General features: G+C 40.3%; 1 protein-coding gene across 2 annotated transcripts in view; it reads right to left on the minus strand.

Annotated features, from left to right (window-relative positions):
• Window positions 1-14,072, minus strand: part of PKP1 (plakophilin 1) — a 206,730-nt gene that overhangs the window by 68,002 nt on the left and 124,656 nt on the right. For both annotated transcript variants that reach the window (XM_078644195.1, XM_078644196.1), the window contains 6 exons: window positions 12,952-13,099; window positions 9,707-9,914; window positions 8,152-8,332; window positions 2,346-2,460; window positions 1,818-1,982; window positions 472-648 (listed from right to left, as the gene is read on the minus strand). In XM_078644195.1, the coding sequence (XP_078500321.1) occupies window positions 472-648; window positions 1,818-1,982; window positions 2,346-2,460; window positions 8,152-8,332; window positions 9,707-9,914; window positions 12,952-13,099 (994 nt within the window). The remainder of the gene's footprint in view (window positions 1-471; window positions 649-1,817; window positions 1,983-2,345; window positions 2,461-8,151; window positions 8,333-9,706; window positions 9,915-12,951; window positions 13,100-14,072) is intronic.

Genomic DNA, 14,072 nt, shown 5'->3' on the forward strand with positions numbered 1-14,072 from the left:
AAATATTGTCCTGTGCTTTGATGGTTTTAAATCTTAACCGAATAAAGCAAACCTTTGACTTTGACTTTGATAATCTAGACACAGGAATGTGCAGCACTATTTTGATAGATCGAGTATAACTAAAAAAATAATTTTGTAATGTATTTGTGTGATGAAAAACAGAAATACTTTTGTACTTCCTGTCATAACATGCATGTAAAACACCCAGAACGAAGACATTGGGCTAAGCTCCCTCTTAAACATATAACATTGCCATTCAGTGGTTGCCATCAGGCCACACTAGTGTTTTAATGTCTTGCCCGATAAGAGCTAATGAAAAGACTGGGAGAGGGTTATGGGAGAACAACATGGAAGCCAGCAGCACCAGACCACCTGAAAGTGTACGTAGTCTTGATTTTCAAATAAAACACAGATATACTCACAGCTTTCTCACATACTGTGGCCAATAGTGAAATGTGTCTTCACACTTACCATGCCTTTGCTGGCGGTGAGATTCTGCAGGGCGCCTGCACAGGCCTCCAAGGTGGAATCTTTTTTGCTCTGCCCAAGAAGAGCCAGGTACGTGCGGATGGCATTAGAGTGGAAGAGCATGTTGGCACCCCTGGGGTTGCTGTCCTCTTCAGGCAAGGGCAACTCAAAGTCGTTATTCTGTTTAGAAAGACAAGGATGCTCAGATTCTGGGTTCATACAAAGGAGACACAGCAGCAGACATTCAGCCGGGGTAGCCAGAGGGACACATTCTTAAAGTAGAAGAATTAACAGGTCATAGTACAAGGCAACTCAAATCTCATCAGCAAAAACCCAATGACTAGGGAATGTTCACCTATCAACAGGGTTGTACCTTCAGGATTTTTGTTTTATATTTGTTGGTGGGCTATATCAAGCACATTACAAAGAGATTGAAAATATACTCATCAAAATAAACGATGTTAAAAAAAATGTATACACCAAAAATCAATAACGAATTGCAGAATCATAATACATGTACTACAAAGTAACAATTCAGCCATTTTCAAGACAAGCATTTAATACTATTCAGGACAATCCTATAAGGCTACGAAGACCGACAAAGGGTGTGCAATCACAACATTAAAGGGATCAGTAAGAAATGGAAAGAAACTGGGCGTCTGCCATAATGTGACAATGCCCTGTCTACCAAATGTTGTGTACATGACCCATTTATATGCAGGCAAAGCACTAGGTTTTCAGAAGTGGAGCTTCAGCAAGCTCAGCTGTCGAAAGCCTTTGACCAAACGCCTGTCCATTGCATGACTATCAGTCAGAGAAGTATGTTAGAAGGTCCGCCCTAAAAATGTCAGTCCTTTCAAGATGCATATGAACTATTTGGGATCATCAGGAAAAGCCTGGCCGACCTGAAATTGAGAAAACACAAATGGCACGCATGTGCTTGACGATATTCCCTGCCCATCCGGCCCACTGAGTTTTAGTTTTTCAGTAACAAATACAAGCTTTATGAGTTTGTGGAGCAAGTGAAACAAACATGACACCCATTCTGTAATTTTCTCTGCAAATCGAACAAAGAAATAAAAACAGAAAAGTACACCCACACCTGGCATAAGACATCATTGTTTATTTTTTTGTGTTGTGCCATCAATAGCATAAGTTAATGGAATCATGCACTGTTTCATTTAATGGAAAGCATAGAAACAGAAGAAATAAACGTCAGTATACAATTGGATATTCCAGTACACACCCTGAATTATCAGACCCATTTAATATTGTACACATCAGCACTGTTAATCTCTTGTTAGATTTATTTATTTATTAATTACATTGACAATAACCCAGTCTCTCACCTGCACTTTGTCACTCTTGTTGCTAAAGCATCCAAGGGAAGTCTTGTCTGCCTCGTTTCTGGCCTGGTAGTTGTGTTGCTCTGCCAGCTGGGTGTATTTGTTGGGCACCTCAGAGTCCAGGTGGTAGGACAGGTTGTGCAGAATGCAGGCACAGTTCTCCACAGACTAGACTCCACCAAAAGGGAAGGAAGGTTGATTAGAAAAGGACTGCACTGCTCTCTTGGAATGGGAATAAGAATACTGCACTTTGATTTACAGGATAAGAAAGAAGGGGGAGGAGGTAATTTATATAACAAGGTCTTTTTCACATAATCACTCAACTTCCTTGCGTTGGGATGTCCTTATGGCAGAGAAGGACCCAATGATTCCCAAGGAGGTGATTCAGTCAAGGTTAATTCATAACAATGGTTTCCAAACTGAATGGAGTACATCCCCAGTCCCAGCAGTAAGTGCATCCTAGCGTCTCTGACCCTGCCTTTGACCGACCTACAGTCCCAGATGAAAAACTGTGCATTCGTCATACTGTACCTTGTCATCAGGATTGTTGGAGTTCACAGAGGTCTGAACATAATGCATGATGGAGTCGACAAGTCCAGGGCAGTTTCGCATAGTCTGGCGCCCAGCATCAGCAGAGCTCAAATTCCTGAGAATAGGAGAGGTGGAAGGATAGAGTAAAAGACCCAGGAATGATGGAGAAATGGAGTAGTGGAGGAAAGGGATGGAGTGGATTTTTTCACATTGAGATAAGAGAAATAGAAGAGAAAAAACAATTAAAGTTCATGACATTTGAGAAAGGAGGTTTGTAGTACAAATTTAAGGTTGAAAAATGCCTAATGTGTCTGGTTGTCTTACATTTGATATATTTAAATACCATTTATAAAAATTTGGATTGCAGAGCTTGTGTTTAAGGCTTACGTGGATAATACTTTTGTAAACCAGCTGCACCTGGTAAGCAAATGGCACTGCATGATCGCTATTCAGACCCCCCAGGATATAGCGGCATGGATTAGCAAATTTAGCGGCACAAATATGGAAATTTAGCGGCACAAATATGGAAATTTAGCACCATTTTTGCGGCACTTTATTTTACTCATAATCATTCATTTTCAGCTTTAAAACAATGGAAACTGTTTTAGCAGCGTATTCCACTTTGAAATAGGCCCTGATGTGATGTAATTTCCTGTGATGTCTCTTCCACTACTCCTAGCATTTTAGTGAATTAACGCCCATGCTCTAGTTGGCCATGTTACCCCCTCACCTTTCATGTCCAATGTGCCTGTATTTAAAATATATCGTGATGCGTTGAGACAACCCATACTTTTATATATTAAAGCAACTTCTGAATTTGAAAGGTTTATTCTGTCCTACACGGATAGATGGGCAGCTAAGCTTAGGGTCGCCTTACTGGATGTGGCTCAAATGGCATTACTGAAATGACAGTAAAACCCTGTATTTTGTTTTTAATGAAACAATAAACAGCCTCCTTTTGACTCGGGTTGGCGGATTTTCCACCCCCCATGCTGGCAGACTTACTCCCTCTGACAAGGCAGCTGTTGAAAATTCACCTTATGAAGGATGGACCAGCAGTGCACAGGAGGGTTGACCACGAAAGTGGCAGCATCCGCCATGTAAAGAAATACTTTAGTGGGTTTCGGCCTTAATGTTTAAATATTTCAAAATATAGCATAAATTGCGAAAGCTAATTTTTTTATGATTGATGAAGTGTAATGCAAACAAAGAGTTAAATAGGGGCAAAACAATAAAGAACACTTTGCTTGGTGATGTACAAATGACTCATATTTGCAAAAAGTCTATTTCTAAACATAATTATTTGTACACTGTATGTTTTTTCATTAAAGCTGCATACCAATGGGAAAGTTTGTGGCCATTTCAATGGAAAATCTGCTGATTACAAATAACAGTGTGCTACCACTTCATGCTTTAGTTATGCATTTATGAAGTGATCGTTTTTAAACATGATTTGAGAAACCTTCCTGCCCCAGCCCTGATGACAATGATGTTAATGAACTAAGAGGCAAGTCAGGGGTCAAGAGTATCCTATATGTGGCTAGATTTGTATTTTATTTTTTGAAAAAAGTTTATAGTCTATTAAATCAAACAAAGGTTTTTTGTACAGCAGACATGCTGAAATCGCACATTTGGAGGTGCTGTCATATGTGATAAAGAAGGAAATGGCGGCTCAATGAATGAAAGTATTTGCCTATGACCACATCATTTGAAATCAGTGGATTATTTTAGTCACTAGACCTCCAAGTCTAGTAACGTTTTTATGAGTTCAAGGCCTGCACCAATCTACCTGCTAATGTTTTGGATGCACAACCTGGCTACTGGGAATGACCGACCACATTTGCCAAGTAAGTGATCTGCCTCCTGGCTCAAAAAACAACTTCACTTCACTTCAATTCAATTCCCCTGTATTGACTATCACAGAGAAATGACATGGATTTCTCCTAGCGAGGATTATAAGCATTAAGATCCATAAATGACATACAGTGAATTAAATCATTCAGACACAAATACGAGGACATTTGGCAAATGCATAATTGCTTGTTGAAGGTAGAAAATATACATTTATATGAAAAGTCTGCTGCTCTGTTTGCTTTTTTACCCTTTCAATCAGAGTGACCTTGTACAGAACTATTTTTTGACATTAGGTAAATAGGTAAAGCATAAAGTGGTGTACAAGTGAAAGGTATGAAATGTATAAAATCTAAGCATTCAGCGTGGAGTTACTGTCCTCATTTGTAGCAATGGCGATATTAATGCGTAAAATGGGACCTTAGCCCATGCTGGTATGTATATTGAAAACACTGCCTAGCTCTTCTTCATTATAATGTATCAGCCAGTGCAATAGGACATGTAAGGCAGGTACACGCTGTCTGCTGGATCTCGGGCTGATGGGAGCCCTTTAGGAACCTTCGACAATAGATAGTTCACTATAAAACTCAATGTATAAGCGAGCTAAAAGTACATTGCAGCAAGGTGGCTTATAACATAAGGACATGGTGTACTCTTAGCAAAGATGATAGGAAGGCTGAAGGAAAGAGCACGACTGAGCGTTTTTAAATAAACACTGCTTTGAAAGCTCTGCCATTGGTGGCTGTTATAGTCATAAAATAGCCATCCTATTTCCACACTTGCAGGTTTTTGTAAACTGAAACATGCCTACTAGAAATTTATAGGGCAGCAATGTGATTTTATATAAAAACAAAAAATGGAAAACCTTTAGTGTATGTTTGTGTTAAAGAAGTCAACCCCTTGGCAAGTGGTCTTGTTATTAAGCCTCTCTCTCGCTGCTCTTTTGAACCAGTTCATAGTCATATATATAAAATGTCCCTCTGTAGGCAAAAATACATGCTTTATTTAATTGTGTACATGCTAAATATGTTATGTGCAGGGAACTGCACCTAAAACATTGCACACTGTGAAGAAAGAGAAACATATATCGAATTGAGAGTAACTGAGACCCTGAGAAATTGATAAAGAGCTGACCCACATCACTCCCCACCTCCTTCATTTTCGCGGGCACTTAAGTAAAAATCGCGGCATTTTTTCAAAAGTGCCGATTTCGCGGGCACTTTTGTAAAAATTGCAGCATTTTTACTAAAGTGCCAATTTTGCGGCAAACCGCGAAATCGCGAAATCCTGGAGGGTCTGGCTATTTAAGACTTGTGGAGGTATTCAATAACGGGAATCTTTATTATTAACAATTTAATATGATATTGAATTGTTTTCGGATCCTTTACTCAGTGATCGAGTAAACCTCGTCAACCACAGACAAGTGATACCCAGTCCTATCTAGTGGGACTGGGTGATAGGGTATTACTCTCCTGATGGGTTACTCATGAAAGGGCTCCTGAGAATACATACATTGATAAAGTAAACAATTAGTTCGTGAGTGAGTAGTGATGGCACGGTCTATGATAATGCCAGATGGTGCCATGGTCTATGATAATGCCAGATCTCATGAACTCACATTTAATTTGGGCAACTAGATGCAGTTCAAACTTACAATACCACTACTTAAAAACAGCACATGCTTAATATGCATTGTCCAGCTCCATTACCCAGATTATATGTTAAATTCTGCTGACACAAAATGTGGCAGGCACTTTGCTCAGTGACTATGAGTAAACAACAGATTTAGTATTATGTTCTCAACTAATGGGTATTTGCAAAATCTCTTAACAGTACTTATGGAAATGACGTAAAGACAACGATTTCCATGAGTACTCCTATTGCACCACAATTACTCATGTGGATTGCCCACATAATGAATAATCCACATGGGAAGGTATCACTCATATTCGCATTAACATTTCAAACTATGGGGCATATTTACAAGCCCCTTGCGCCGCTTGTGCGTCACTTTGATGCACCCAACGGCGCAGTGCGCTGCTCCATATTTACAAGGCCATTTAAAGCCACCCTGCATGGCATTTCGTGTCCTTGTAAATATGGCCCTTTTCATGCAGCACTTTGCATGAGAGGGGCATTCCATGGGTGTTGCTGTGGGTGTTCCCATGCAACACCCATGGATTCTGCCACATTTCCAGATTTACCACGTTTCGTAAATCTGGGAATGTGTCAGAATTCTACACCTCCTCAGGGGAGGCGTAAGGAGGTGCAACAAGAAGAATTACTTTTATTTCTCCTTGTTTTTTTCTTTTTCTGCAGCACACATAGAAAGAGCAAAACACCTCTTGTGAATGTTTTTGTGCAGGAAGGTTTGCCTTCCTGCACAAAAACAATCATCCCCACAACGCAGGCACCCTTTCACAATGGCAGCTAATTGTGCGCCAGAGCAGGGTAGAGCTCAGGGATACATCATATTGTTGTAAATGTGACACATCCCTTTGCTTCGGAAGTAACGCAGCATGGCTTTGCCAAATGGCCGGCAGCACCATGCTGTGTTACTTCCTTGTAAATGTGTCCTACGTTTCTATTTATTATGACCAGGATAACACATTTCCTTGCAGTGAAATCATTTGTCCAACATCTTATACAAATATTCGGTGTTTGGATGTTTTCATATCCAATTCGCGGGAAACAACCTTTACAACGCAACTTTTACAACGCACTAACATTGCAACAAAACTTTTACAACACAACATTCATTACATCGCATGCCAATACAACGCAACCATTACAACGCATGACACTACAACGCATACCACTACAACGCATGTCATTACAACGCATACCATTACAACGCATAACATTACAACGCACAGTACCCTTACACTATCCAACACTTACCCTACTGTTACACCCCCCTGGAATTAGAATAGTAATTTTTACCCCCACACTATCCAACACTTACCCTACTGTTGCACCCCCCTGGAGTTAGAATAGTAATTTTTACCTCTACACTATCCAATACTTACCATACATGCAATGTAATGTTATGCGTTGTAATGGTATGCATTGTAAAGGTACTATGCGTTGTAAAGGTATTTTTAAAAATTTGTTGTAATGGCATGCGTTGTAATGGAATGCGTTGTAATGGATGTTACGTTGTAAAAAATGCGTTGTAAGGTATGCGTTGTAAAAGTATGTGTTGTAACGTCATACATCCCCAATTCGCACACACAGTCGTACTGCTTATGACAGTAATTTTCAGTGCAGAAAGTAGGTGTGAAAATCATTAGACTAAATATTTAAGGACTTTGAGGACGTCATTACTTCCCTAATGCCCCACCCATGCCTTATCGCTGATAATAAGGCATTACATTATTACCATAAATAATTTTTAGCTGCTAAAATGCTTCTTTAATGATGAACAGAGAGTAGGATCTATTGTGGGTTCTCGTTCTTTGTCTCTGGAGTAACACACCCAGTCGTGAGTTTTAATATCAACCCGCAAAAGATTTGCCTTCACAATTTCAATTTACATGATATTATCAAATTGAGAAAATTTGGGCTCAGAATGGCAAATCGAAATTTCACTATATATACGTCTCTTGACAATAGCATGGTAGTTGTTAATATGGAATTGATATTTGCTTTTAATGGTATTTGCTGATGTTCTGACATACAATTCCGCACCCGCTGTGTTTGTGCAAACTTCTAGATGAATGATCTTGCAAGTAGTTAGTGTCTGAGTTGCCCTCATTTTTATTATCACCTTTAGGGGTGTTTTTATTTTTCTACCATCTATGATGCACTTTTAGTCCCCCCAACCAGGGCTTCAAAACTTAAACATACATACTTTAAGCTGCAACACAATTGTCCATCCAATCTGACTGTCATTGGAGTCAATTCCATTTGCAGGTTTTGAGCTGGTGGCGGTAGCATGTGATCACCAACTCACCTTAAACAGCCAGTGGCATTGAAGAAAACCTCAGGGTCAATTTGACTTTTCTGAGTCCCGCTGTGGTAGCCGTCTGACCATCCAGAGTAAGGAATAATGACACAGTTTGTTAAAACAGGAAGGGCTTCTCTTATTAACTCCCCTTTCAGTTCGTCGGTGGAAGACAAGTTCCAAAGCAGCCCTGTAGGATGAAATAGAGAGGGACGTGGTGTGGTGATTCCTTCTTTCTTAAAATGATACACATGCACTCTTTGCATGCAAACCACAATGACAGATGTGCCTCGTTTGTCACAAGAGTTGAGATCAACCCAAAGAGAAAGCATGATCGGGTCACGATTTGAGCGTCTGCTGCCTCGGGCATCTCAAGATGGCATTCTTAGTCTCATCTGGGCTTACTAATGGACAAAATGTACTCAATGGTTCTACTCCCTAATGGAAACTTTAAAAAGCCATCCCTTATAAACACTCTATAGAGATAACCTTACATAGTCCAGTTCTATACCACTCCACGGAGAGCACCCCGCAATACCATCTATACGTTTGGACAGAACCATATCCAGACTTCCTCTGTCCTCCTAGCTGTAGCATGTCATTAATGAAATAGCCACAATTCCTAATATGTACGTGAATTTAACAGCAAGGAGCATCGCTACAAGTCATGTAGTACAGACAAAAATGGGATACCCCCAATTAGATACTGCCAGAACACTACCATGTAGTTGTAAAGTGTGAGTGAGGTGCAAACTAAGAGGGAGGGGAATCACCTTTCACTAGACTGATTGGCCATGCTTCCTTTTATTTTTGCAACACTGCAAGGTGCCATTGAGCATAAGCTAATGAGTGAATTTGTTTGGCAATACGTTTTCTGTGTCAAGCACACAACTTCTTCAGCCTAATTGGATGCATATCAGGGAACTGATGCTAGGGTACATATAGCGATATGCCTGTAATCATGCAATATGGTCACATGGCAAAGCTTGGATGTATTTCAAAGACGTCAACATTTACCTTAGTTTACACTTTCTCAGGATCTTAAGGACTTTTTTTTAACAAAAGACATGGTATCTGGGGATCCTTTAAATGTTGGTAGGTGCGACAATAATTGTGATTCCAGGGGCAATGAGTTCCACTGCTTCAGGTCAAGGAGGACTATAGAAGGTAGCCTCGCGGCAACCAGACAAATGCTCAGTGCAGAGAGTTGGAGGTCAGTTTAAAATAAAGAAGGCTGGCTAACTTGCAAAAGAAGAGGGTATGCGCATTCTTGGGGGGTATGGTTCATGGATGAAGTTTGAAGCCAGGCACAGGAATTTGATGAGAGTTCAGTACTGCACTGTACTTGGTTTTGATTGTAGAGGGTGAGGATCACCCAAGTGTGTGGGTGCCTGACAAGATGTCTCTTACATTAACCAACTTTGCACAATATAGGCCTATGGATGAGGTTATGGGTGCAAAAGCTTTAGGGTGCCTAATCAAATAGACATCATGATCTCTTCCTCTTACCGCCTTCCATGGCTGTCTCTCATACATCTAGCATTCATCACACACACACATGTACCTGTCAGCTGCTTTTGTGTTTCAGGATTCGTTGACCTCTGGAGCAGGCTCACAGATTCTCTAATTCCTCCCTTCCGACTTGTTTCAATCTTGTTTGTAGTATTCTTGAAGACTATGTTCCTGAGGGCTCCGGCCGCAGCTTGCTGGACATTCAGGTTTGTGCTTGGTAGCAGGGTGATCAGCTTATCGATACCATGTAAATTATTTACCTGAAAGGGTTAAGGTGGTAAGAGTTAAGATGATACTGTAGCTTATCGGCTGTGCAGTTCTATGAATTACCCTTTAAGAGGTGCACTGCTGCAAGGAGCCCAGTGGTTTCTTAGCAGAGGTTGACGATGATTAAGCAGACTACCTGAGTTCATAGAAAAATTCTTGTTCCTTTCCAGCAGCAGAACTGACGGGTCAAGGGACTACAGTCTATCATGGTCCATTTATTATGTTATGAGCTGCCAAGAGTGAGAAAAGACTACCTGAGCTGTCACTTATCAGGATGAGAGTGTGTCACAGACATACTCCAGACCTTAGAGGGGGTTTACATGCCGCCTGATGTATCAAGCGATGAGGCTGCACAGGCACAAGGAGAGAGTCTTTCCAGAGATAAAGGAGGAGGTAAAGGGCCTCAATGCCCTGCTCATGTGCCTGAATATCATCATCTCTATTAGTAAGGACATCATCCTAGAGCATATAAAAACAGATCTGATCAACCCATTCCTGAATAAAACTAAACTAAATAACACTGTAATTTCTTATTGTATGTCTTTGACAAACTTACTGGTATTAAATATAATAGAAGAACAACTTGTTGGTTCACGACTCCAATGGCATCTAGACCTTAACAACTATCTATTACTTCTCCTAATGGACTTCAGACCAGAACACAGGGCCAAAGGTTTTCTAATGGGTTTCTGGGATGATGAAAATAAATCAGACCACATTACGGAGCGCCTGAGGGAACTCCATTGGCTCCGCATAGAAAGCCGTGTAAAGTTCAAGGCGCTATGCTACATGCACAAGATCAAAATGGGTGTAGCTCCCCTTTATCTTCAGTCGCTAGCTAAGCCCTATTCTCCTTCCCGCTCGCTCCGTTCCTCTTCTTAATATTTATTCTGTGTTCCCAAGTATAGACTGTCCAGAATGGGGGGTAGTGCTTTTGCCAACCTAGGACCCAGACTCTGGAACTCCTTCCCTCTGGCTGTTCGCACGGAGGTCAACCATGCTTGCTTTCGAAGAGCTGTGAAAACTTGGTTCTTTAATCAGTAGATCTCACTTTGTTGGGTATCAGGTTACTTTTGTCAATCAGCGCCGGGAAACCCGAACGGGTAGCTGTCGCGCTTTACAAACTGAATAAATAAATAAATACAATAAATGATGCATTTGCATTTGCTGATGAGCGGACTGGCTCCCTGTTGGTGAAGCCAGGCTTATTCACTGTCTTTCATATTTTTGGCATTTCCTATTCTCCTTCAAAGACTTGCACAGTTGCAAGGGCTGACTTGACAGCAATGAAATGGTTTTGTACTTTTCTTTGATTCTTTGGGCTAATATGCATCTCAAGGCTTCCTAGGTCTACAATGACTCCTCTTTGTTACAATATGTATCTTATTATTCACCATCTTTCACAATATAGAAATTGGGGTATAATGATATGTACATGCGTTTCAGGTGTATCTAAGATTGGCCCATGACACTTATTCTGTGGTGGAGATTCATTGACACCTAAGCAAGGTCCAGCATAGAAACCAGTTAACTAAGTTGTACTAAGACAAAAATATTTTTCTTGGGAACCAAGGGGCCATCCACCCCTTTAAACCTCGAACAAAACATAAGTGAGGCCTCAAAGTTTAGGACTTTGGGAGTTACCTTTGAAGGAGAGTTGACGATGAAATCCAGGCAGGGGCAGTAGTAACTAGCTGTGTCCGCCAGTTAACTAAATTGAGGCTGATGTTGCCACTGTGATCCCCTGCCCACAAATCATTATCATCATTACCAATCAATTGTAGGCTGGATTATTGTAACAGCCTAGTATCTCAATATCGTTCTACTCCTGTCTGTTTATATCCAAAGGGGCAGGAGCATTATCATTCCATGGACTAGATGTCCAGACTCTCTAACAGAGTGCTTGAAAAACATGTCCAATATTCTAGCCGGGAAACCCACTGCGGGTAGCTGTGCGCATTATAAGTTTAAATAAATAAAAATAAATAAATAAATGTAGAAAGCTAATAAAGACGGATCTGTAGAGGAAATTGAATTTCCAGTAATTGCACCAAGATACCCAAGAGCAGTGTTTTCTTCACAAAAGTTTGATGAAAAGGGCATAAGCAATACTTTGGAGGGGCTGCCATTTTTTTCAAACTACTGCAAATTTGGTACATGTGTACATTTTATTGATTTGAATCTTCTCAGTATAATAATGTCTGACTTTCGTGTCCAGGGGCAAAAAATCTGAAAACAAAAATCTCTCCAATTTAAGATAGATTCAACTAAGCAAGAATCCCTACCCGATCAGCCGTTCACAGAAATATAGAATGGACCATCTGAATTTACCTTTATGTAGCACATGCAGAGTAGCAATTTTACTATAAAAAAACCTCTATTGTTTGAAACGTTGACTAAAACACTGACAGGCCACTGCTAGGTTGAATATCTTAACTTTGGGGCAGTGTGAGTAGGAATGATAGTGCTGTAGTGTGTGTATAACAGTAAAAATGTTGCAGTGGGGAAATATACAAGAGTGTTGCAGTGAATGTGCTAAGGAATTATCCACGTTGACTGTGTTATGGATGTGGTAGTTGCATATAAGAACTAAGGATGAAGTAACAATGTGGCTAGGATAACAAAGTGGATGCGTGAACAATGTGACTGTGGGAGCTGTGCAATTTAGCAGCTGTCTGGAGATTGTATCTCAAAATACGTTGTAGGAATGTAGGCCCGGTAGCATTAGCATTGGGACGACTGGTAATACAAAGAAGTGCTGGTGCAGTAGCTGCATGTAAATGGTAGCGGAGTAGCCGATGTAGCAGTAAAGTGTTAATGTGAGAGCTGCGCTGGTGTAGAGGCTGTGTGGATATGGTAGCAGACACTCATATCAACCGTAGTTGGGATGTTGGATGGCTACGGATGTGGGAGTACTGTGGTACCTGGAGCACTGTGAATGTGAGACCAGTGTGGTTGTGGTTTATATGTGGCAGTAAACTGGATGTTACACCACAATCCATATATCATATCAATCTCTGGGAGGATTACCTGGTTTTTGGCATTCTCATCTTGGAAGCAAGTGTGTTGGATGAAGTGAGCCCCTGAAGTCTGACACTTCTCATCCCCGGAGCACAGTAATTGGACAGCCTTTTCGATAGTCATTACAGAACCATCATATTCGTCTCTGGTGTCCATCCTAAACCAAGAAAGAAAACAAGTCTGTAAGAAGCAAGGCAGGACAATCAGTGAAAAGTGTTAGCCTGTCAGCTTTGTATTGATCTGTTTCCCAGCAGATGACTACAACGCAGGCACAATAGTAGCCAAGCACAAATTATAAACTCCACTTAGCAAAAGATTGCTACTTTCTACATCCCCTCTATAATATTCCATTAAATATGAAGCTGTTTCCAAAGACCTTCTCTAAGTATTTTAGAGCCTCCTTTATTAATCACTACTGTACTACAACAAGAGATTGAATCAATTGCTATTATAGACGTTCCCAAATTGACTTGCCCTTGGCTATTCCAACACCTCAAGTGACAGTGGCTACAGTAGCCATGAGTCCCCACATCAGTAAGAAAAACTTTATGAATGTACCTCAAATTTGTTGTTATTGTCATGTCCTCCAAATATTACAAATATATTATTCAATGCAACCTTTTAGTCGAAAAATAAAGTCTTCCAAGAACAATTAAATATTCGAAGGGATCCATGCAAATTAAATTTGATGAGAATGAGTGACAGCATCATGTAAAATTATTTACACTAAACACAGGGACCACAAGTTAAAAACGTATTTCACATATTAGCAGGTGCACGTATTATTACATCAAGTGAAGAAAGGCAATATACATGGTTTTTGCCAATGTAACAAGTACGTACAAGGCATGGGGAAATCAGAGCTTCTAGAGACTTGTAGAGTTACTTGTAGACCAGTATCTACTACTAGACTTGGATTTTTGTGATTTTTTTCCCTTTAAGGAGAAACTTTTAAAAGTGTTTAAACAATATTCATCATAATTGAAAATACACTATAGTTCATGTAATTAGCAGTTACCAACATAATTGCAAAACATATGGTGCTGAGCCATATCATATCATATATGACCAGGATCCTATATAAGATTTTATTTGCAATTTGACATGTGTACTGTTCATTGAATGGTGGG

Source organism: Lissotriton helveticus, chromosome 5_1, assembly GCF_964261635.1.
Source record: "Lissotriton helveticus chromosome 5_1, aLisHel1.1, whole genome shotgun sequence".
In the NCBI taxonomy this organism is placed as follows: Eukaryota; Metazoa; Chordata; class Amphibia; order Caudata; family Salamandridae; genus Lissotriton; species Lissotriton helveticus.